Genomic DNA, 22001 nt, shown 5'->3' with positions numbered 1-22001 from the left:
TGACCTTGGAGCGGGTAGTGCTGATCTGTGAGCTCTCGCGGGTGGACTTCCCGGCGAGCTGGTACAAGGACGGGAAGGAGGTGACAGAGAGTGAATCGCTGGTGGTGAAGGTGGACGGACGCAAACACCGCCTTATCCTGCCCGCGGCCGAAGTCCGGGATAGTGGCGAGTTTGAGTGCAGGACGGAAGGGGTCTCAGCCTTCTTCAGCGTCACCATCCGAGGTCAGGACCATGTGGCCTGGGCACTTGCAGCTAAGGCTGACTCAGGGTCGTGCAAGTCCTGCCCCTGGTCTGCCTGCTTGAATTGTTACAGTGGCCAGGGGACATGTTTTCAGGTCACTCTGCACTTGCTTCTTAACTGTCCCATGCACACGTGCCCCATACATACCCTCTGCTGAGTGTGGGCAGGGAACTAAATTCTATTAAGAGAATGGGACATGGGCATCTATTGAGCACCTACAGTGAGCCAAGTATTAATGCATGTTGTTAACTGCCGTTGAGTCGGCTCCAACTCTTGGCAACCTCATGCGTAACAGGATGAAACATTGCCCAATCCTGCACCATCTTCACAATTGTCAATGCTTCTGAGCCCATTGTTCAAATATGCTAAGTATTATGCTAGGTGCTTCAGATGTACACTCTTTCATTTAGTCTTTACCGCTAGATGAAGGGCACTATAGCTTCAGGTGAGGGCATGAGTCCCAAAGAAGCTGTGTGACTTCCCCATTATCACACAGCCAGCAAACACCATAGCTGGGATTGGCACCCAGACTGAGCTTATCCCACTCCCCCTGCAGCTTTTCAGCCAAAACAGAGCTGATCAGAAGTGTTCAGTGCAGTGAGCCAGTGGTTCTCAGGAGCCAGTCCATGGTCTGGCTGCTTCAGAACCACATCAGAAGTTTGTAAATGCATATGCCCAGCCCCTGCCCCCCAGACCTGTAGAACCAGAACATGCAGGATGAAGCCGGGGAATCCCCTCTTCACAAGTGCTGACTCTGGGTGAGCAGCTTTGGGAACCATGGATCTAGCTCAACTTCTCACTTTAGTAGAAATCCTGGATCACCCAGGGACAGGGAGCTCGCTACCTGTAGGTATCGGCCATCCCACTGCTGCACTTTCTGCCATCCTAGGACAACATATATGGGCTTCCTTATGAAAGCAACAGCAAGGACAGTCCTGATGGGGTTTGTGGGAGTGACTTCCCACAGCCTAGACAAATGTTGGCTGCCACTGTGTGAATTCCCGGTGCCTCCCCGACCCCCGTGTCCCCACTTAGCCACCTCTGATTCTCTGATCCACTAAGCACTCAGGCCCCACATGATCTCCTGCTGTGCCTTACCCACCATGCCCTCAGAGTCCGATGGGTGCAGAGGGGGAGGCCATTGCCCTGAACCCCTGCACAGAACAGCCTTAACCCTCCTGTGCCCCCGCGCCGGCAAGGAGAGAGCGTCTCCTGGCCAGGCGCCCAGTTTGGACTCTTGTGTGTGTGGTGTCTATGTGATGCCCTCTCTGCCCCCCACCAGATCCCCCAGTGCACATCCTGGATCCCCGGGAGCATGTGTTCGTACACGCCATAACCTCCGAGTGCGTTATGTTGACCTGTGAGGTGGACCGGGAGGACGCTTCTGTACACTGGTACAAGGACGGACAGGAGGTGGAGGAGAGTGATTTCCTGGTGCTGGAGAACGAAGGGCCCCATCACCGCCTGGTACTGCCCGCTGCCCAGCCTCTGGACGGTGGCGAGTTCCAGTGTGTCGCTGGGGAGGAGCGAGCCTATTTTACTGTCACCATCACAGGTGGGGGTCTGGTGGGTCTGGTGGGTCAAGGAGGGAGGTGTTCCTGGCTGAGCAGCTGCTGTGTTCTCAATCGTTGGTCATAATTCCCAACCCGTTTCCCTCCCCCAGCTGCTCGGACCCATTTTTAGTTATCTAGCACTGCTATAAAAGAAATATCACAAGTGGGTGGCTTTAACAAACAAATTTATCTTTTCACAGTTTAGGAGGCTAAAAGTTAGAATTCAGGGTGCCAGCTCTAGGGGAAGTCTGTCCCTCTGATGGCCCTTGAGGAAGGTTTTTGTCTCTTTTTGAGTTGCTTTCCTTGGTGATCTTCGTGTGGCTTGGCATCTGTCTTCCCCACCTGTGCTCACTTACTTGGTTGCTTGCTCAATCTGCTCTTTTTATCTCTCAAAAGAAATTGATTTAAGACACACCATACACTAATACTCGTTGCTGTTGAGTCCATTTTGACTCAGCAACCCTGTAGGACAGAGTACAACTGCCCCATGGGGTTTCCTAGCCAGTAATCTTTACAGCAAGGAGCCCTGGTGGCACAGTGGTTAATTGTTTGGCTGCTGACTGAAAGGTCAGTGGTTCAGACCCACCAGCCGTTTCACAGGAGAAGGATGTGGCAGTCTGCTTCTATCAAGAGACTGAGTAGGAATTGGTGGCAGTGGGTTTGGTTTTAATTTTTATGGAAGCGCACTGACACATCTTTCTTCCAAGGAGTGGCTGGTGGGGTCCAACTGCTGATCTTTCGTTAGCAGCTGAGTGCTTAAACACTGAGTCACCAGGGCTCCTCTTCTGCACTAATGCAGCCTCATTAACATAATAAAGAAAACCCATACCCGAATGGGATTATAATCACATGTATAGGGATTAGAATTTACAACACATTTTTTGGGGATACAGCTCATAACACCCTCCTTTCTCCTCACCCATACTCTGCACCCTGAGGCTTAGTCATCCCCCTAGAAATGCATCGTCATAAACGTACTGGTCATTGCTAGCAGACATGAGGGAATCCCTGCCCTCTCTATTCCCTTAAAGTACCCTGCAAGGGCACTCTTTGGAGATGGCAGTTCTACTTCAAGGCAGGGTCTGCGGTGGGTGGGCCCAAGCACTAGAGAGGTCAGGAGATCTGAGGGCCTGAGTACCTGGCTGTGCCCTGCAGGGACCCCAGCTCCCTCTGAGGATGCAATCCCCCTCTTCCCAGCTCCCCGCTTCCCTAACCAACCCTCAGAATATGGAGTGTTTCCACAGATTAGACTGGGCCCCACCTTGCCCAGTGTACCTGGTGTGCATTGGGGGTGACTGTGGCTGTGTCCCTCTGGCCATGACGGTTAGATCCGGGGACTGTGTGTCTCCAGCTGTGAGTGACTGACCTGCAGGGAGACAGTCAGAGTGGGGTCCCTCTTCTTCAACACGTGGCCCATTTCCTGGGGTAGGGGACAGGCCTGGGTCAGGGCGGGCAGGAGGGCACATCGGCCTGACCCCTCACAGCCAGTGGCGGCTCTCCCTGTCCTTCAGACGTGTCCTCGTGGATCGTGTACCCCAGCGGCAAGGTGTACGTGGCCGCTGTGCGCCTGGAGCGCGTGGTGCTGACCTGCGAGCTGTGCCGGCCCTGGGCTGAGGTGCGCTGGACCAAGGATGGGGAGGAGGTGGTAGAGAGCCCCGCGCTGCTCCTGCAGAAGGAAGACACGGTCCGCCGCCTTGTGCTGCCCTCTGTCCAGCTTGAGGACTCTGGCGAGTACCTGTGCGAAATCGACGATGAGTCAGCGTCCTTCACTGTCACGGTCACAGGTGTGGGCCCACCCCAGCCCCCTAGCCCCACCCAAGGATGGTCCTGAGCCCTGGGGGATCTGGCACACTGGGGAGGAGGGAGGCAGACTGACAGGTGCATGCACCAGGGACCCTGCCCAGCAGAGCCCAGGGCCCTATCTGAGTAAGTGGGCTCTTCCCCAGGGCCCCAGGCCGGGAATAGCCACGCTCCCTTGGCTGGTTCACTGAGCACTTCTTATGTGCTGAGCCGGGCGAGGTGCTGGAGGTTGTGCATATGTGGTCCCTGCCCTCAGAGCTTACAGTCTAGCTGGGGAGGCAGCTGTTAACCAGGGGTCGCAAACAGGCAGTCCCAGGGCCCCCTCCAGCCCACAGATGTGTTGTGTTTGGCCTGCAGAGTCTTACCAAAGTCAGGACAGTTCAAATAACAATCCGGATTTATGCATCCTCTTGAAAAAGCCGAAGACCCGGCGTCTCTGGTCCCGTTTCCCCCCTTGGCGACGAACAGCTGGCGCTGAGTAGCAGCTGCCCCCATCATATGGGGCCCACATTCCACAGTCCCCACTCTCCCCACACTCCTTTTTGTCTCTCCCCAGACCACTTCAGCCACTGACCTTACCTCCCGGGCCCTTGTGGGCATTTGAGTTTGCGACCCCTGTGTTAAACCAATAAACACTCAAATAAACGTTCGGTGACACCTTGTGGAAAGTGCTGTGAAGGAAGGGGCAGAGGGCCGAGAGCAGAACAGGAGAGGGCAGGGAGGGCCTGGGAGAAAGCCGCCATTCCACACCGGAGCGGCCCAGCTGAGCTCCCGACACTCAGCAGCGCACAGACAGACCCAGGCCTTCCCTCCTGGAGCACGCTGCCCTCCAGAAAGTCAGACACGGGAAAAGGTCTTAGAGCGTGGGGTATCGAGGGGCATGGTAGGGTGCAGTGGGGCTGCTGACCTGGTCAAGGTGACAGGAAGTGCCTTCAAAGGTGGTGCATAGGACACAGCTGAGCTGGCTAAATGGAATGGGAGTGGCAGTCGGTGGGGGGAGTTCAAAGTGGAACAAAGCACAGGACGACTGTGGAAGTCAAAGTGGCACAGTGCCTCCAGCGCCCATTCCATTGTTGGGGTTGGGGGAGGACCTAGGCAGCTCTAGATGGCACCGAAGACCCCCGCGGCTGCACTGGAGTGGCCATCTGCTGTGACAGTCTAGTCACTGACTCCTCGGTCCTGCTCTAGGAGTAATGCCCCAGCAAGGCTGCGCTTCTTAGGGACCTGCCACCCCCCACACCCCAGAAAGTGCGGCCCGGCACACACGGCCCACAGGTCTCTGCACGAGTTCTTGGCCAAGAGTGAGTCACTCACCCTCTTCCTCTCCAGACCCTGGCCAGACATAATGGCCATAGCCACACTAATCCCAGCCCACACTTGCCTCTCCACAAAACACCAGGCTCTTCGTGGGGAAGTTCACAGAAACGCTACTCTGGCTGTGGGCCAGGGAGAATCAAGTCTGATGCCAAGCTGAGGTCCCAGGGCTGTGCAGCGCATCCCAGCCCCATGGCTGCACCCAGGGGCGGATTATCCAATAGGCAAGGTAAGCATGGTGCTTACCTTGCTTACCAAATCATCGGTAGTGAACAATTTCACATTTTTTTCACATCAAGATTCTGCTTCTAGATATGGCTGACATCTGTCTCTCCTCATCCCACAGCACCTTCCTACAGAATCAAAGCCTCTTTTCAAATTTACAGTCCCTGACAGGGTCGGATGACCCAGTAAGCAAGGTAAGCACGGGCTTATTTGTGCTTACTTACTTACCAGTAGTGGGTAATTTCACGTTTTTCACCACGAAATTGTTCACTACAGATTAGTAAGTAAGCTTGTAAGTAAGCTTACTTTGCTTACTGGGTCATCTGCCCCTGGCTACACCCAACCCTTCCCCATTGCCCCCATCACCTGCCCCACACCTCAGCCAGCCAGCATCCTGCAATCCCCAGGCCTTGCTGAGCCCCCGAGAATCAGCCTGGAGCCTCCAGACTCTTAGAACAAGCCAAGCTGGGGAGGTGGGGTTTGCGGGCTCCCTGCAGAAGGCCCTATGTGGGCAGAGGGCTGAGTGTGAGCCTGTGTGCACATCTGCTCACGCGCGCTCCTGTCAAATCCGAGGCCAGGAATCCAGCAGTTTCCCAGCCCAGCCACAAGGGGGCCAAACGTTAAAAGAGCTCTAAAGTGTTTGGGAGCTTGAAGATTCTAGGTCACCTCCGGGGTAGGTGGGAGTACGGGCAGGCTCGGGGGCTCAGTGTGCTGGTCACTGCCAATATTGACATGGCTTACTTTCTGTGCAGTGGTGGCCACTTTTGAGCAGCTGGAGATGAGCTCCTGGAATCAGGGGTTAGCATCCCTGGGGAGCTCTTAGACAGGTGTGGGCATTTTGCAAGCACAGATGCAAAGAGCATGACTGAGCTTCTGAGAGCCTTGGCTTGGAATCCCTACCGCTGTCAGCAGAGTCTAAGGTGCCTTGACAGGTGGGACTTCTCTCTCCTGTCCTAGAGTAGGTGTACCCACCTGTGACGTTAAGGAAGTTGCTGAAACACTCTGCCTCAGTTTCCTAATCTGGAAGAAAAGGATAAGACAATACATAACCTCTTAAGATTATGTAGGAGTCTCCAGGTGTTGTGAACGGTTAAGCTCTGGCCTACTAAATGGAAGTTGTTGTGTGCGGTCAAGTCGATTCCGATTCATAGCCACCCTATAGGACAGAGTAGAACCGCCCCAGAGGGTTTCCAAGGAGCGGCTAATGGATTCGAACTGCTGACCTTTTGGTTAGCAGCCAGGCTCTTGACCACTACACCACCAGGGCTCCACTAAACAAAACGTTGGCGTTCAAACCCACCCAGAGGCATCTCAGAAGTAAGGCCTGGCAATCTGCTTCTGAAAGGTCACAGCCATTGAAAACCCTATGGAGCACAGTTCTACCCTGCAACACGTGGTCGCCATGATTTGGAGTCGGCTGGACAGCAACGAACAACAACAGGATTGTTGGGAGGATCAAATGAGTTAACAGAGGCAAAGTTCTTAGAACTGTGCCAGTTTCCTTGGGTAGCTGTGAATAAAGGTTTGCTATTGTTGTTAGGTGCCGTCAAGTCGATTCCGACTCATAGCAACTCTATGTGACAGAGCAGAACTGCCCCATAGGGTTTCCTAGGCTGTAATCTTTACAGGGGAGCCCTGGTGACGCAGTGGTTAAGACATCAGCTGTTAACCAAAACGTCAGCAGTTCTATATAGGGTCACTATGAGTCAGAATCGACTCCTCGGCATTGGGCTAATTTTTACAGGAGCAAATTGCCACATCTTTCTCCCGTGGAGCCACTGGGTGGATTGGAACTACTGACCTTTCAGTTAGCAGCCAGGCGCTTATCCATTGTGCCACCAGAGCTCCTTCGTTTGCTGTTACAGGTCCATGATCCTTTATCCACAATTCCAGCATCAAAAAATCTCTCAAAATCAAAAGACTTTTTGTAAGTTTGGTATTCAAAGTCATTTCGGTAAAAAGTGAGCTTTACTGACATGAAGGTATTTATTGTCTAAGTATCCTGCTTAGGGTGACTATATGTTACACTGCGGAAACGTTAACGTGATTGAACGTGGAGTGTCCTGGTGGGGGCTGAGGGTGGTACATGACGTGATAAATGTGCCATTTCTGGAATCTGAAACAGTCTGGGTTCTGAAACACATCTGGCCTCAGGGATTTCAGATGCTGGACTGGGGACCTGTTATTTCTTACTATTATCACTGTTACTATTGTAACTGTGTGGCTCTGGGGAGGAGGGTGATGAGTTTGTGATAGCTGTGCTTGCCTCCACCCTGCAGAGCCCCCGGTGCGGATCATATACCCCCGGGATGAGGTGACCTTGATCGCCGTGAGCTTGGAGTGCGTGGTGCTGCTGTGTGAGCTGTCCCGGGAGGACGCCCCCGTGCGCTGGTACAAGGATGGGCTGGAGGTGGAGGAGAGCGAGGCCCTGGTCCTGGAGAGTGACGGGCCTCGCCGCCGCCTGGTGCTGCCTGCTGCCCAGCCTGGGGACGGGGGCGAGTTTGTGTGTGATGCTGGAGATGACTCGGCCTTCTTCACTGTCACTGTCACAGGTGGGCATTCTCTGGGCACCCTGGGCAGGGGCCCAAGCCCTTCCCCACTTGCCACAGCCACTCCTCCAGCCTCTTGCCCCACATAACCTTTACCTTCTCCAGCCTCCTCATTCTCAGCCACCAGAGAGCCTTGCCTCACCCAAACGAGGTTGGGACAGTGATAAGACATCTGGTGGGAGGGAGCCCAGCCATTAGGAGCATTCATTATTCATTCAGTTATTCAACAAATACTTAACTGAGCAACTACTGTGTTCTAGGGACTGTTCTTGAGGCTGAGGTCACAGCTGTTGTTGAGTGTTGTGGAGTCAATTTCCACTCATAGCGACCCCATATGACAGAGTAGAACTGCCCCATAGGGTTTCTAGACTGTAATCTTTACAGAGGAGCCCTGGTTGCACAGTGGTTAAGAGCTCAGCTGCTAACCAAAAGGTTGGCAGTACGAATTCACCAGCCACTCCTTGGAAACCCTATGGGGCAGTTCTGCTCTATCCTATAGGGTCACTATGAGTCAGAATCAATTCAGTGCCAATGGGTGGTGGTGGTGAATTTTTAGACAAGCAGATCGCCAGATCTTTCTCCTGCAGAGCCACTGGTTGGGTTCAAATCGCCAACCTTTTGGTTTGTAGCTGAACACTTAGCCATTGTGCCACCAGGGCTCCTTGGGGATATTGTAGTGAACTAATAAAACCTCCTGTCTTCATGTAGGTTACAAAAAATATAAGTAAAATACCTGGCTTGTTGGAGCAAAAGCAGGGAAAGGGGATAGGGAGTGGGGGTGGGGCAGGACATGCATTGGGGCCAAATAGGTCTGGTTGTGAGTCTACCTCTGCCTGTGAGACCTTGGGCAAGTCAGTCCCCTCTAAAGAGGCTCAGTGTCCTTGCCTGAAAAGTGAAGCCAACAGCAGTGCACTTCCTAGGGAGTGGTCAGGAGTCACCAAAGGAAGGGCAGCAGTGAGCCCAGCACAGCACCTGGCACATAGTACATGCCCAGGGATCGTAGCTGGTCCCAAGGCTGGAGGGAGCCATGCTGCTGGGGGCTGAGAATGGGTGGGAGAGGCAGGGAGAAGCCTGCGGGTCAAGCTCACGCACCCTCTTCCTGCCCCACACCAGCCCCTCCAGAGAGGATCGTGCACCCCGCAGCCCGTGCCCTGGATCTGCAGTTCCCAGCTCCAGGGCGCGTGGAGCTGCGCTGTGAGGTGGCCCCGGCTGGGTCGCAGGTGCGCTGGTATAAGGATGGGCTGGAGGTGGAGGCATCAGACACTCTGCAGCTCGGCGCCGAGGGGCCCGCCCGCACTCTGACCCTGCCCCATGCCCAGCCTGAGGACGCTGGGGAGTATGTGTGTGAGACCCGCGATGAGGCTGTCACCTTCAACGTCAGCCTGGCTGGTGGGTGATCTCAGCCAACCCTGGTGGGGGAGGTGGGAGCCAGCCCAGGCTGACACCTTCCTCTCTCTGTCCAGAGCCCCCCGTGCAGTTCCTGGCCCCAGAGACGGCCCCCAGCCCACTCTGTGTGGCCCCTGGGGAGCTGGTGGTGCTGAGCTGTGAGCTGTCACGGGCCAGTGCCCCTGTGCTCTGGAGCCACAACGGGAGGCCCGTGCAGGGGGGCGAGGGCCTGGAGCTGCAGGCAGAGGGCCCCCGCCGTGTCCTGTGCATCCGGGCTGCAGCCCCGGCCCATGCGGGCCTCTACACCTGCCAGTGTGGGGCAGCCCCGGAGGCCCCCAGCCTCAGCTTCACCGTCCAGGTGGCTGGTAAGTTTATGAGAGCAGCACCCCAGACCCCATGGGTCTCCCCGCTTGTCTAGCATGCCTTGTCCATCCCTCACCCCACCTCTCTCAGTACCGTTCCCCATCCCTCCTCCTCACCCTCCATGCAGCCCCTGAGCCTCTCCCTGCCCAGTGACCTCCAACTCTGACCCCACAGAGCCCCCTGTCCGGGTGGTGGCCCCTGAGGCAGCCCAGACGAGAGTCCGCAGCACCCCAGGCGGGGACCTAGAGCTGGTGGTGCACCTTTCCGGGCCAGGGGGCCCTGTGCGCTGGTACAAGGACGGGGAGCGCCTGACAAGCCAGGGGCGGGTGCAGCTGGAGCAGGCCGGGGCCAGGCAGGTGCTGCGAGTGTGGGGGGCACGGAGTGGGGACGCGGGGGAGTACCTGTGCGACGCGCCCCAGGACAGCCGCATCTTCATTGTCAGTGTGGAAGGTAAAACTGCGCTCCCCCACCCTTTCGGCCCTGACACCCCCGAGAACCATGCCCCCTCCCCGCAGCCCCTCATCTCCTCCTTGCCTCTGGCTGCAACCCATGCATGCACAAGTATTACTCAAAGGAGGCTTAGGGCTCTCTTTCCAGAATCCTCAAATAGGAGGAGGCATAGCCAAGTGGTTAAAAGCAGCAACTTTCCCAGGGACCAACCCAGGGACCTACCCACGTCCCTGAAGTCAACCTAAACCCACTGATATTGAGTCGATTCTGACTCATGGCGACCTACTCAGCTTCAAATCAGACTTAGATCTGGATTCTGTTACCTAGTAGTTGTGTGACATTGGGAAAGTTGCTTCACCTCTCTGAGCCCTGGCTCTGAAATGGGGGGATAGTGCATGTCTTACTGGCTATTGTGACAGTTAAATGCTATAAACAGGGTCTGTGGTAAATGATGTATTATAAGGGAGTCAGAGGGGGGCGTTAGGCCAGGATTCAGAGGGGGTGTCTAAGGAGCGGCTGGGAGTTAGCATCTTGTACTTTGGGGACACCCTCATGGCTGACACACAGTAGGTCCTCAGGAAATGTGTGTTAAGTGACAGGAAGGAGGGTGCAGACCCTGAGAAGGGGATGCAAAAGAAGGAGGGGGGTACCCAGGCAGCTCACTGCCTGATCTACCCTCAGAACCTCCGCCAGTGAAGCTGGTCTCGGAGCTGACCCCACTAACCGTCCATGAGGGTGATGATGCCACATTCCGCTGTGAAGTCTCCTCACCAGATGCTGATGTCACCTGGCTGCGCAACGGGGCCATTGTCACTCCAGGGCCTCAGCTGGAGATCACCCAGAACGGTTCAAGCCACACGCTGACCATGCGAGGCTGCCAGCTCCAGGACGCAGGGACTATGACCGCCCAGGCAGGGGGCATGGCCACCAGTGCCCGGCTCCACGTTCGAGGTTTGGTCCCGATGGAGACAGAACGGGCTGCTCCCCACCCTTGTACTCCCAGCCCTGGCCCTAGCCCTGGCCCTTTTGCCCGAGGACAGACCAGTGAGATTGGGGGGTAGGCCTTAGCCTGAACCAGACTCCATGGCCCTCCCCTCCCCTCTGTAGAGGCAGAGCTGCTCTTTCTGCGGCGGCTGCAGGATGTGCGGGTGGAGGAAGGCCAGGACGTGTGCCTCGAGGTGGAGACAGGCCGGGTAGGCGCAGCCGGGGCCGTGCGCTGGGTACGAGGCGGGGAGCCCCTGCCGCAGGATGCTCGCCTGTCCATGGCCCAGGATGGCCACATCCACCGCCTCGTCATCCACGGAGTTGTGCTGGCCGACCAGGGCACCTATGGCTGTGAGAGCCACCACGACCGCACCCTGGCCAGGCTCAGTGTGAGGCGTGAGTGCCCTGTCCTCTCCTAACGCATCACTTGCCCGAGGCACAGCCCTGCCCGGCTGGCCCAGGGCCCCTTAGACCCCACCAAAGTGCCCCTCAATGCTGAGGAGAAGTCAGCCCTGGCTGTCCTGGTCCAGGGGTGTGGCCTGATGCTGCCTACCCAAAGCAAAACTTGTCTTTTTCTAATGTTTTCTACTTTGCCTTCAAAGTCCATCTGGATTTTGCATCCTATTTCCTATTTGTAAGTTGGCTTTGCTATAAACAAATATTCTACTTCAGAAAGACCTGCCGTGTTTATCCTCTGCCTTCAGGGATTCATGTGCCTGTTTGATAAGCAGGGATGGCTAGCAAATAGCACCTACTACCCCCCAAGTTGGAGCCCCCCCCTTAGCTGTGTAACCTCATGCAAGTTACTTAACCTCTCTCAGCCAAGTCTTTTCACCTGAAACAAGGACTGACCTCTACCTCAAGGGTCTTTAGGAACATTAACTGAGATAAGGTATGAAAAACGTCCGCACAGAGCCTAGTAAATGGTTGTTGGTGGTGATATGCATTCTCTGCTCTTTTATTTCATTCATTTAATCCTCAAATAAACCCATGTCTCAGCACCATTCACCTTGTACAAGTGGGAAAACTAAGTTGCAGAGAGGTCAAGCAGTTTGCCAAAGGTCACACAGCACATAGGTGATGTGGCAGAGCCAAGGTCCAATTCGCGTGTGCCTGATTCCAAATTCTCTGCTCCTTCCAGTGTCACAACCTCCTTCACCAGACTCCCCAGACTCCTAACCACACCTCATCCCTTCACTGTCCTCTCCTAACCCCAGTATGTTGTGCTCCCTTCTTCCTGCACCCTGGTTCTGAACTCCTTTCAGCAGGGTGGGTGTTGGAGGTGGTACAGGCAGGGCCAAGGGGTGGGTGAGCTCCCCCACAGCCCCCTGCCCTGACCTGGAGCCTTCATCCTCCATCTTTCCCTACCTCCCTCAACCAGCGAAGCAGCTGAGAGTGCTTCAGCCTCTGGAGGATGTGACCATTATCGAAGGGGGCAGCGCCACCTTCCAGCTGGAGCTGTCCCAGGAGGGCGTGGCCGGGGAGTGGGCCCGAGGTGGAGTCCGGCTGGAGCCGGGGCCCAAGTGCCACATTCACGCAGAGGGCCACAGCCACCGCCTGGTGCTCAGTGGCCTGGGCCTGGCTGACTCCGGCTGCGTGTCCTTCACCGTGGATTCCCTACGCTGTGCAGCCAGACTCACTGTGAGAGGTGCGGTTGCCTGCTGACCCAGTGTGGCTCTACTGACTTCACCTGTGTATCCCACTGACAGTGCCTATCCCAGTGTGGCCCTCAATGACTTCCCTGCCAGAGTGGACTCCCTTGAGCCTTTGGCCCTGGGTGACCCCCAGTGACAGCCCTGCCTGCGTGTGGCCCCCTGATTACTCCTGTCCCTGTGGGACCCACTGACCGTGCCACTGGGGGCATGCCTGTGCCAGCGTGGGCCCTGTTGTCTGTTCTCCTGAGCACAGCCCCACTGATCACTCAAGTGTGGCATCACTGACCATGCCTGCCCTCTGTGGCCCCCTCTGCCTGCCGCCTGCCTGAGCGTGGCCCCTGACCACTCCCATCCCTGCAATCTATTGACTGCCTGTGTAAGGGGGGCTCCGCCAGCAACTCTGCTCCAGTCTCCCTATTTTTGCTTCCAGTCCCAGTGTGTTCCCCACAGACCACACCTGCTCTAGGATCCCCCCATTGCTCCTCTGAACCCATTGTGTCCCCCACTGGACAGTGTGTCTTCTACTGTTCACTCCAGCCATGTGGGGCCCCCACTGCCCATGCCTGTCCATGGTCCACTGGCCTATCTGCTCCAGTCTCCCCCGTTCCCCTCTAGCCCCAGCATGTCCCCCTGCGACCACCTTAAAGTGCAACCTCCAGCTGGCCACTCTTGCCTCCTTGATCCCTCTGACCCTGCTGTGTCCCTCACTGAGCAGCACCCTCCTGGACCACCTGGCCTAGCATGTCCCCCACTGATCACCTTGTCTACGTGTCCAACACTGTGCTCACGTGTGTCTTCCTTGTCCCTGCGAACTGAGTCCCCACCTGTGCTTACCCCTGTTCCCTCTGCACTGTCCTCCCTCTCCCACTACCAGAGGCCCCAGTGACAATTGTGTGGGGGCCACAGGACCTAGAGGTGACTGAGGGTGACACAGCTACATTCGAGTGCGAGCTTTCCCAGGCCTTGGCTGATGTCATCTGGGAGAAGGTCAGAGCCCAGCCCCAGCCCAGACCATCTCGTCATAATAACAATAGTAATAATAATGCCCCCAAACAGGCAACTAACACTTATTGAGCAATGTGCCTGGCACTGTGCTAAGTGTACTTAACATTTAATTCTTTAATTCTTACAACAACCCTATGAGGTAGATCTTGTTACCACCATGTTAAGAAGGCGGAACGAGGCACAGTGCCGTGAAGTTGCTTGCCCGGGGCAAACAACAGAGGTAGAGCCCATGTTTAAATCAAGGCTTGCCTACCTCCAGTATCCTGACTCATGTCCCGTGCCGTCAGGATATGGCTCTGGGCTTCCCGCGCCCATGGCCCATGGCACCCCTTCTTGGCCCTAAAGAGTGACATCTTCCCAGTGAGGCTCCTGGAGCGGCCCTGAAGGCGCGGGATGGCCCATGGCCAGCAGACCCAACCCTTGGCCGGCCCGACCCCGGCCTGGGGGTCACAAGATGAGGAAAAGTGCCTCGAAGCCGCTTGGAACCAACAGAGGGGGCCGCCGCCTTCCAGGGCACCCACCCTCTGCCACTCCGACCCCTAGGACGGGCGTGCGCTCGCCCCGACTCCCCGGGTCCGGCTCCAGGCACTCGGCGCGCGCCGCCTTCTGCAGCTGCGGCGCTGCGGCCTCTCGGACGCTGGGACCTACAGCTGCGCGGTGGGGACGGCCAGCGCCGGGCCCGCCAGCCTGATCGTGCGCGGTGGGTGTGGGCGACGCAGGGGCTGGGCACTGCCGGGTAGCGGGGCTGCGGTCAGGACTTTCCCGGGGGCTGACCCTGTGCTTCCAGGGAGAAGGGCGGGGAGGGGGCGTGGTGGGTTCCGCCCTCGCCCCGCCCCTCCTCACGCCCCCGGCTCCGCCCCAGAGAGGGTAGTGGCCGTCCTCTCCGAGCTCCGGTCGGTGCGCGCCCGGGAAGGCAACGGCGCCACGTTCGAGTGCACCGTGTCAGAGGCCGAGACCACGGGGTGCTGGCAGCTCGGAGGCCGCCCGCTGAGACCCGGAGGCCGCGTCCGCATCCGACAGGAAGGTCTGGCTGCCATTGCATCTTCTCTGTCCAGTGCAGCCCCGTTCAGGACTCAGGCAGAGCCCGCCCCACTAGGATAAGCCCCACCTCCGGCTCTAATGAGCTCCGCCCCAGACCCAAGAGCTTGTCTCTTACCTTCCCCGCCTCCGGGCTCTGAGCCTACAGCCCCGAACCGCTCCTCTTCTTCCCCCGCCCCGCAAGCCTCCCAATTCCGCCCATTCCAGCGCACGCTTACCGCGCCCCGCTGACCTGCGGGCCTGCTCTCTCTGCTCCGGCCCCGCCCTCGTCCCCAAGCCCTTCGCCAAGGCGGCTCCGGCCTCGTTAGCGCCCCCCTCACTCCCAGGGAAGAAACACATGCTGGTGCTGAGCGAGCTGCGCGCGGAGGACGCCGGAGAAGTACGCTTCCAGGCCGGACCCGCCCAGTCCGCAGCTCAGCTGGAGGTGGAGGGTAAGCCACTGGGGCGGGGGCGGTCGGGGAGTGGCCATCACCTCCTGCTCTGGGACCGGCGGCTGGCGGCCGGTCCTAGGAGTCCTCCCTCCCCTCGAGGGCAGGTCGCAGTGGGCTGCGCGTTTCCTGGGGCAGAGGTGGGGAGGGAACGATTTGGGGCTGAGGTACGGAGGAACGGCCCAGTGGCGTAGAAGCTTGCGGCCAGAAGTGGAGGTCGCAGGGAAGGAAGATGCGCCTCTCCTCCTGGGTGTCCTGCATGTTCCATTAACTTGAACCCTCTCCCCCACCCCCCACCCCCGCAACCCCAGCACTGCCTCTCCAGATGTGCCGCCGGCCCCCTCGCGAGAAGACGGTTCTGGTCGGCCGCCGGGCGGTGCTGGAGGTGACTGTGTCCCGGTCGGGGAGCCACGTGTGCTGGCTGCGGGAGGGGGCTGAGCTGTGCCCAGGAGACAAGTATGAGCTGCGCAGCCACGGCCCCACCCACAGCCTGGTCATCCATGACGTGCGACCCGAGGACCAGGGCACTTACTGCTGCCAGGCCGGCCAGGACAGCGCCCACACTCGACTGCTGGTGGAGGGTGAGTAAAAACCCTGGGCAGAGGGGCAGGCCGCTGGGGAGGCAGGAGGGGGCGCCTGGTAACCAGTAGGCTAGAAACACCTAGGAGAACTTTGCAGGATTTGGAACGCAGGTCTGTTCTGGGGATGTGCTGGGGGCGGAGCTGGGGGAGATCACACCAAGGCTGAGGAGAGGAGGGAGCCCTGTTTATAGGCTAGCCAAGCCCACCTTCTTAGGCCCGTCTTGGCTTCTCCTCACTCTCTCCTGCATCTGGACCATGTTTGTCTCTCCTGAGCCCATGCCCACCCCCACCCCCACACACCATTTCTGCCCCATCCTCCTTCACATTATCCCCCACTGGCCTGTGCTCCTCACTGTCCCTCCCCTCCTTCCTGCTCTCGGCCCAGCTGGCTTCTGCCCATCTCAGCGAGTTCCACACCAGCCTGGACAGAGGGCTCCTGATCTAGTCCCATGTCTTTTCTCTTCCACATGGGATATGCCCCCACCTGCACCCCAGATCTCTCCAGATGCTGGGCCTTGCCATACCCCTCACCTGACCCACCTCCCCCGATCTTCACAGATAGATATTCACAGATAGACGTCAAAGCCCAAAAAGGGTGTGGCAGAGGGTAAGGGCCAGCTCTTCCCGTGTGGGTGCCCAGGCTCTGCCGGGGCAGAGGAAGGGGCGTTTTTCTGTGCCCCACGTGGAGTCGTTCCTCTGCAGGGAGCTAGGAAGACTGAAGCTGGCCGGGCGGTGCCTCAGACAGCTTGGAAGGAGAGGCCCTTACCCTGGGGTGGGGGGTGGGGTGGCAGGGGAGCCAGAGGTGTTGGAAACAATAAACGTGGTACAGCCTCTTTCCCTGCCTCTGTGTGACATGGGAAGGCAGACTTTGTCCAGAGCCCCTGTATGTGACACATGGGGACCAAGGGCTGTTGTGCTCCCAGCTTGGCTCATGGCAGTGCCAGCCACCGAAGACCACCACTCCTGGCAAAGGCCATGCAGTTTGGCACATTTATAAAACATGTAAAAGAGAGTGGGGCAGGGGGAGACAGAAGCATGAGGTGTCCAGGGTGGCACAACAGACACCAGACAAGCACCGTGCACTTGAACCCTTCTCCCCCAGCCCCCCTCCCCAGCCCAGCCCAGAGCAACAACCCCCACTCCCATCCAGTCCCCTGCCACTGCCCTCTGGGATTGATACGGGACCCGGGTGAGGAGTGCTGTAGTTTGTCCCATGGACAAGGATGAGAACCCCTAGCCCTAGATGGAGAGTCTGGTTGAGAGGCAAGAGGTGGTGGGGGGAAGGCAGGCTTCCTCCACATGGACATGCAGGAGGGTGGCCCGTGGCCCCCAGAGGGGGAGAGGAGGCAGGCCAACCTTGGAGAAGCCCTGCCAATCAGAAATCTAAGGCAAGGGTCCCAATGTCCCCTCCAAGCCCACCCCCTCCACACACACACACACAGGCAACACACTAACAACCCTGAGCACACCCCGGTGGGGTTCATACCCCATGTCCCTCAGGAGCCCATCGGGAGCTTGGGAGGGGGTTGTCCCCTCTGTCCAGGCCTCGTCTGAGACTGGTCTTCTTTCTCGCAGCCAGGCCAGTCCTCTCCAGGCTAGGGAGAGGGACAGCCAAGGGCTACAGGGCCAGTCCGGCAGAGCTGGTGACTGAAGAGTCTAAGCAGGTGGGGAACATCTGTCCTGCTATACTCGAACAGGGGGCCCTGAGCAGGCTGTCAGCGGCCCCTGGGACCCATACTCATAGTCTGCATCGGTGGGTGAGGCCATGAAGGAGCTCAGTGAGCTCCCTGTCTGCCGGTCCCGGAAGCTCTGGATGTAGCTCTGTAGAGAAGTAAACACAGGTGTGAGAGTCCCACTGCAGACCCTGCCCTGAAAGCCCTAAAGCAGACAGCTGTAAACCCAGGACCTCACCACACCCACAGTCCACATCCCTGAGACCCCTCACTACACCCCATTTAAAACTCATACTCAGGACACCTCCCCCCAGCCCCAGAGCTGGACCCCCCCCAGGCTCCTGATATAGGGGTGATGACGGGTGCACAAACACTAGGCTGCTTCTAGACAATGACCAGCCCCTGGAGGAGGCCAGCCCTGCTTGGACAGAGCTCAGCCAGTCCCTTCTCCCTGATTTGGGCTAGAGAGGCTGGGGCACTCACTGGGGAGAGGACGTCTCCATTGAAGCGTTTGATGGGCACTGGTCTGCGCCGATAAGGAGGGTCGGGGGGCCCAGGCCTTGGAGGAGCCCGGGGGCCTCTTGGGGGGGCCCGCGGGGGTCTCTTCTTCCGCCGCTTCTCTTTGCGCTCTTCCTGCTGCCGAATCCGCATCAACTGCACACGTCGTTGCTGCCGGCTGATGACCACTTTGAGGGGATGGGCAGAGAAGGGGTCTCAGAGGCCCACAAGCCTCATCTCCCACAGGTCTCCATCTCTTTTCCTACCTGGGGCTCCAGGCGCCCAGATTCCCCTTGTCAATGCCTCCCTTCCTTTCCTGCTCTCCCACTTCCTAAATGGGACTCCCTGCACTCACTCCTGTCTTTGGAAGGTCTTTATGGAAGATCCCTGGACTTCCAGGCACCCCTTCCCCACCCGTTATCTGTCTTCCAGGCCTGAGCTATAGGTGACTCACCTGGGCCAGCCACCATTCTCACTCAACTGATCAACTACAGCTGCTTCCTAACTGGTTTCCCCCCTTCTCTGCTTGCCTACCTCTAATCCTTTCTACACTCAGGAGCCAGAGTGAACACCCCAAATGCTAGATTTGATTCTGTGCTCCCCTGCTTTAAACGCTCCAGTGGTTTCTCGTTGCCCTTCTAATGAAATCCGGAGTCCTCATCATGGCCCAGAGGGACCAGATGATTGGCCCAATTTCTGTCCCTCGCATACTACACTCCAGCCCCACCTCCTCAAGCAAGCCAGGCCCATTCCTTTCTCAGGGCTCTCACCCTTGCTGTTCCCTGTTCTCTTTGCATGGCTGGCTTATCCTTCAGGTCTCTGCTTAAACATCACCTCCTCCAAGTGGCCTTCATTGACCACCCAATCTATAATAGGTCATTCTTTCACAGTATCCTATGCATCTCTTTCATGTCACTCTATACAGTGGGAATTATCTTGTTTATCTGCCTATGTAAGAGTTAAGAGTTGTCTGTCTCTCCCTTCCCCAAATGTTAACCCATAGGGGCAGGGGTCTGTTTTATCTTCTATATCACTGGTGCCTGGAATGGGGTCAGCCCAGAGCCAAAGTTCCATATGTTGTCCTATCCTCCCAGGCCCTGAGTGAGTCAACTGTCTAACCCCATTGAGGCCTCTGCCTCCCACTCCCCAAATGCTTAGTCCCCCACCTTAGTCCCCCACCCGCCCCTGGTCATCCACTCCTTTCATGCCCACCCTCGTCTGTACCCTCTCACCTTCTGTGTGGGAGTCCCCCTCGGCCGTCACCCGCCACTGCACCAGGATGCCCATCAGGCTGAGCAGGGGCCAGAGTGCCAGCAGGGCCCAGCTCCGCCAGCACAGTGGGGGCACGGGGGCGGCCCGCAGCCGCTCTACTGCATAGCGCCCCAGCAGCAGCAGCTCAGCAAAGTAGTCAGCAGCGGTGGTGATGAGCGCAGCACCAGTCACGGCGGTGGCCAGGGTGGTGAGTGGGCGGGGCCAGCGCAGTGTGAGCAGGGCACAGAGCAGGCCGCCTCCCAGCAGCAGCCCCAGTGGGCCCCACACGGAGCCTGGCTGGTAGTAGGGTACGGAGCCCAGCAGGGCAGCAGCAGCGAGCAGCAGACCGAGCAGCAGTCCCACCAGGAAGAGGCCTACGCTGCGTACCAGCATGGCCACCAGCCCGCAGAGCAGCCCGATGCCCAGCGCGATGCCTGCACTTGCCCCGGTACTCAGCTGTGTCTCTAGCACCCGCTCCCGGTAGCACAACAGGAAGATGACCACCGAGCCAAACAGCAACCCAGTGAGGAAGAGCACTGCCTTGAAGCAGCGGTAACCTGGAAGGGAACAGTGGCTAGTGAGGGGCCAAAACGAGGACACCGGGCTGGAGGGAGGAGGTCAGAGAGGTCAGCAACTTGGGGTCACAGAGGAATCAGAGACAAGGACACTAAGATCAGAGAATTGGGGGTCATTGGAGTTATGAGGGCATTGGTGATGGGGCCATTGAGGTTAGAGGAGGTCAGAGAAATAAGCTCATTAGGAGTCACTGGGAAAACAGACAGGGTCATTGAGATAAGAGGATGGGGATCTTTGTGGGTCAGAGGAGTCAGAGAGAGAAGTCACTGGGGTCTTTGGGGAGAGAGTGTTCAGAGAGATAAGGTATTTGGAAGTTAGAAAGATAGGGCCTTTGAAGGGTCACAGGGGTTCAGAGAGATGGTATCGTTGGAAAGTTAGAAAGGAAACAGAACCAAGGTTATTGGGGAGTTCTGGGAGATAAGGTCTTTGCAGGTCGGGGGGATTGACAAAGGTGGAATCATTGAAAGTATTACAGGGTTTCTGAGAGAGGGGAACACTGAAGTCAGAAATGGGATCACTGGAGATCGTGGTGGGGAGGGGCAATCACACAGTGGAGTCATAGGGATCAGATAGGAGTAATGAGGGATCAGAGATAGGAGTAACGAGGCGGCCAGAGGGATGGAAGGTAATGAGATAAGTGTGTGTGTTGGGAGGGGGACTGGAGGTCACTAGGTCTTACGAGGGGTTATAGGGAGTCAAAGAGAATTATAGAGGAAATGGTGGTTGTGGAGCTTCATAAAAATGGAAGTTATAGGGCTAATGGGGCACCTGGAAAGGATCCAGAGCAGTTGTGAAGATGGAAGTCAGAGATGGGGATCAAGGGGTCAGGAATAGCCAGAGAAAGGTCATAAAGGTGAAATTCAGTTCCAGAAATGAGGTAAAGTATCAGAATCCAAAAGGTTCCGGGATCAGAGAAAGAGTAGGGCATGGATAAGGGTTCAGAGTCCAAGAGTCTGGGGGTAGAGGCATCCAACAGGGGTGGGCTGTCAGGGCAGCCCAGGAGAGGGAATATGAGGCTGCACTGAGCACCATGTAGTGGGAGTGGGTATAGATAATGGAAGGGGTGAGGTGATGCAGACTCCTTGGTGGAGTCCCAAACCTTTGGGCGGGCACTTCCTCCTGCCTACTTTGCAGTTGTTCAGCCCAGAGTTTGGAGGTGGAAGGGGACGGACCATCTGGCTTCCACTCCTGCCTACTCAGCCATTCTGGGGGATGGGGGATGTGGAGGCTGCAGAACACAGGTTTTGCCCCACCTCTGCCCAGCCTGAAACCCAAACCTCCCATCCTCCTTTGCCCCCAATGCTTCTAGTAGCCCATAATCTTCCTCTTGGAGACTTTATTTAGGTCCCTAGCCCATTAAGCTCACTCCCCTATTGTAGAGTCACTGGGCACTTACTCCAAGCTGCCTCTAGTCCATATGCAATTTTTTGCAAATTTGAAAAAGGTGTGCCTTTCTCTAGGCCAAAGAAGCCCTGTACTAAGACCCAGAGTTTGGCAAGTGGAGCATGGGATGAATTTGAGCGCCAGCTTGTCTATTCACTTCAGTTCCTTTGTGCAGTACACATCCTGTACAACTGTTCACAGAAGCCGTAATTACTGGAGCCTGCTTGTAGGCGAACTCCATGTGTGTGACTATCATCCAGCCCCCATCCAGCCCACTCTAATATGTATCACAGGTGTGAATGTTCCAGGAGTCTTTCCCCCATCAGACAATAAGCCCTGTGGTAAAGGGCCATGTTTATTCACCCTGCTAAATGTTTTCAGTGCCTACCTAGTGCAGTGACCCGAACACTATTATCTTCTCCACAGTAGCTACTATTGAGCACCTAATAATTTTCACAACAGCCTTATGTGTGACAAACATCATTCCCACTGTTCAGATGAGAAAACTGAGGCTCAGAAAATTGAGGTTAATGTGCTGAAGGCATCACAATGAGTAGGGTGCAGAGCCAGGTTCAAACTCACACATGTCTAATTAGAAAACCTGTGTTCTCTAGAATCTAGAGTCTACCTGATCTATAAACATGTGTGGGATGAAAGAAATATAGTTATTCATGGTGTTGGTGGTTCCAGAGAAGATTGGGGTGCCCCAGAAAAAGAACTCAGGGAAGCAGTGGGGAGCCCAGGTGAGGGAGGAGATGGGGATCTCACCAAAGAAGCAGTAGATGACTCCAAACAGACAGCACATGATGCAGACGAGGGCTGGGAGCGCCTGGTACCTGCGCTCCACGGGCTGCTCACAAGGTGCCCCCCAGAAGGCGTCATCCGGCTCTGGGGGCAGCAGCTGGAACCGCAGCGTCGCCACAGTGCCTGGCATAGTGCTGGGAACGGAGGGGAGTCACCCTCCCAGGTCAGCCTGACAGAGAGGAAGTTGGGGTCAAGAAGGAGTCTTGAGTCCCCACTGGGATGACGACGGGTGTGGGAGAACTAG

At 57.0% G+C, this 22001-nt stretch overlaps 2 protein-coding genes across 2 annotated transcripts in view; one reads left to right on the top strand and one right to left on the bottom strand.

Annotated features, from left to right (window-relative positions):
- Positions 1-15580, top strand: part of OBSL1 (obscurin like cytoskeletal adaptor 1) — a 21366-nt gene extending 5786 nt beyond the window's left edge. The window contains exons 6-20 of the mRNA XM_023731217.1: positions 1-222; positions 1524-1796; positions 3306-3578; positions 7413-7685; positions 8796-9071; positions 9146-9433; positions 9606-9881; positions 10563-10832; positions 10989-11261; positions 12247-12513; positions 13395-13507; positions 14069-14225; positions 14388-14549; positions 14890-14994; positions 15303-15580. The exon at positions 1-222 is cut by the window's left edge and continues 1 nt beyond it. Of these exons, the coding sequence (XP_023586985.1) occupies positions 1-222; positions 1524-1796; positions 3306-3578; positions 7413-7685; positions 8796-9071; positions 9146-9433; positions 9606-9881; positions 10563-10832; positions 10989-11261; positions 12247-12513; positions 13395-13507; positions 14069-14225; positions 14388-14549; positions 14890-14994; positions 15303-15580 (3506 nt within the window). The remainder of the gene's footprint in view (positions 223-1523; positions 1797-3305; positions 3579-7412; positions 7686-8795; positions 9072-9145; positions 9434-9605; positions 9882-10562; positions 10833-10988; positions 11262-12246; positions 12514-13394; positions 13508-14068; positions 14226-14387; positions 14550-14889; positions 14995-15302) is intronic.
- A 1185-nt stretch (positions 15581-16765) lies between these two features.
- TMEM198 (transmembrane protein 198) lies at positions 16766-21887 on the bottom strand. The gene is made up of 4 exons (XM_004376352.2): positions 21722-21887; positions 18976-19551; positions 17729-17931; positions 16766-17393 (listed from the first exon to the last, which is right to left on the bottom strand). The coding sequence occupies exons 1-4, from the start codon at positions 21885-21887 to the stop codon at positions 17256-17258; spliced, it is 1083 nt and encodes a 360-aa protein (XP_004376409.1). The 3' UTR covers positions 16766-17255.
- Positions 21888-22001: the final 114 nt, after the last annotated feature.

Source organism: Trichechus manatus, unplaced genomic scaffold (assembly GCF_000243295.1).
Source record: "Trichechus manatus latirostris isolate Lorelei unplaced genomic scaffold, TriManLat1.0 scaffold00041, whole genome shotgun sequence".
In the NCBI taxonomy this organism is placed as follows: domain Eukaryota; kingdom Metazoa; phylum Chordata; class Mammalia; order Sirenia; family Trichechidae; genus Trichechus; species Trichechus manatus.
The sequence above is the reverse complement of the archived record's forward strand: the minus strand, read 5'-3'. Positions and strand labels throughout refer to the sequence as shown.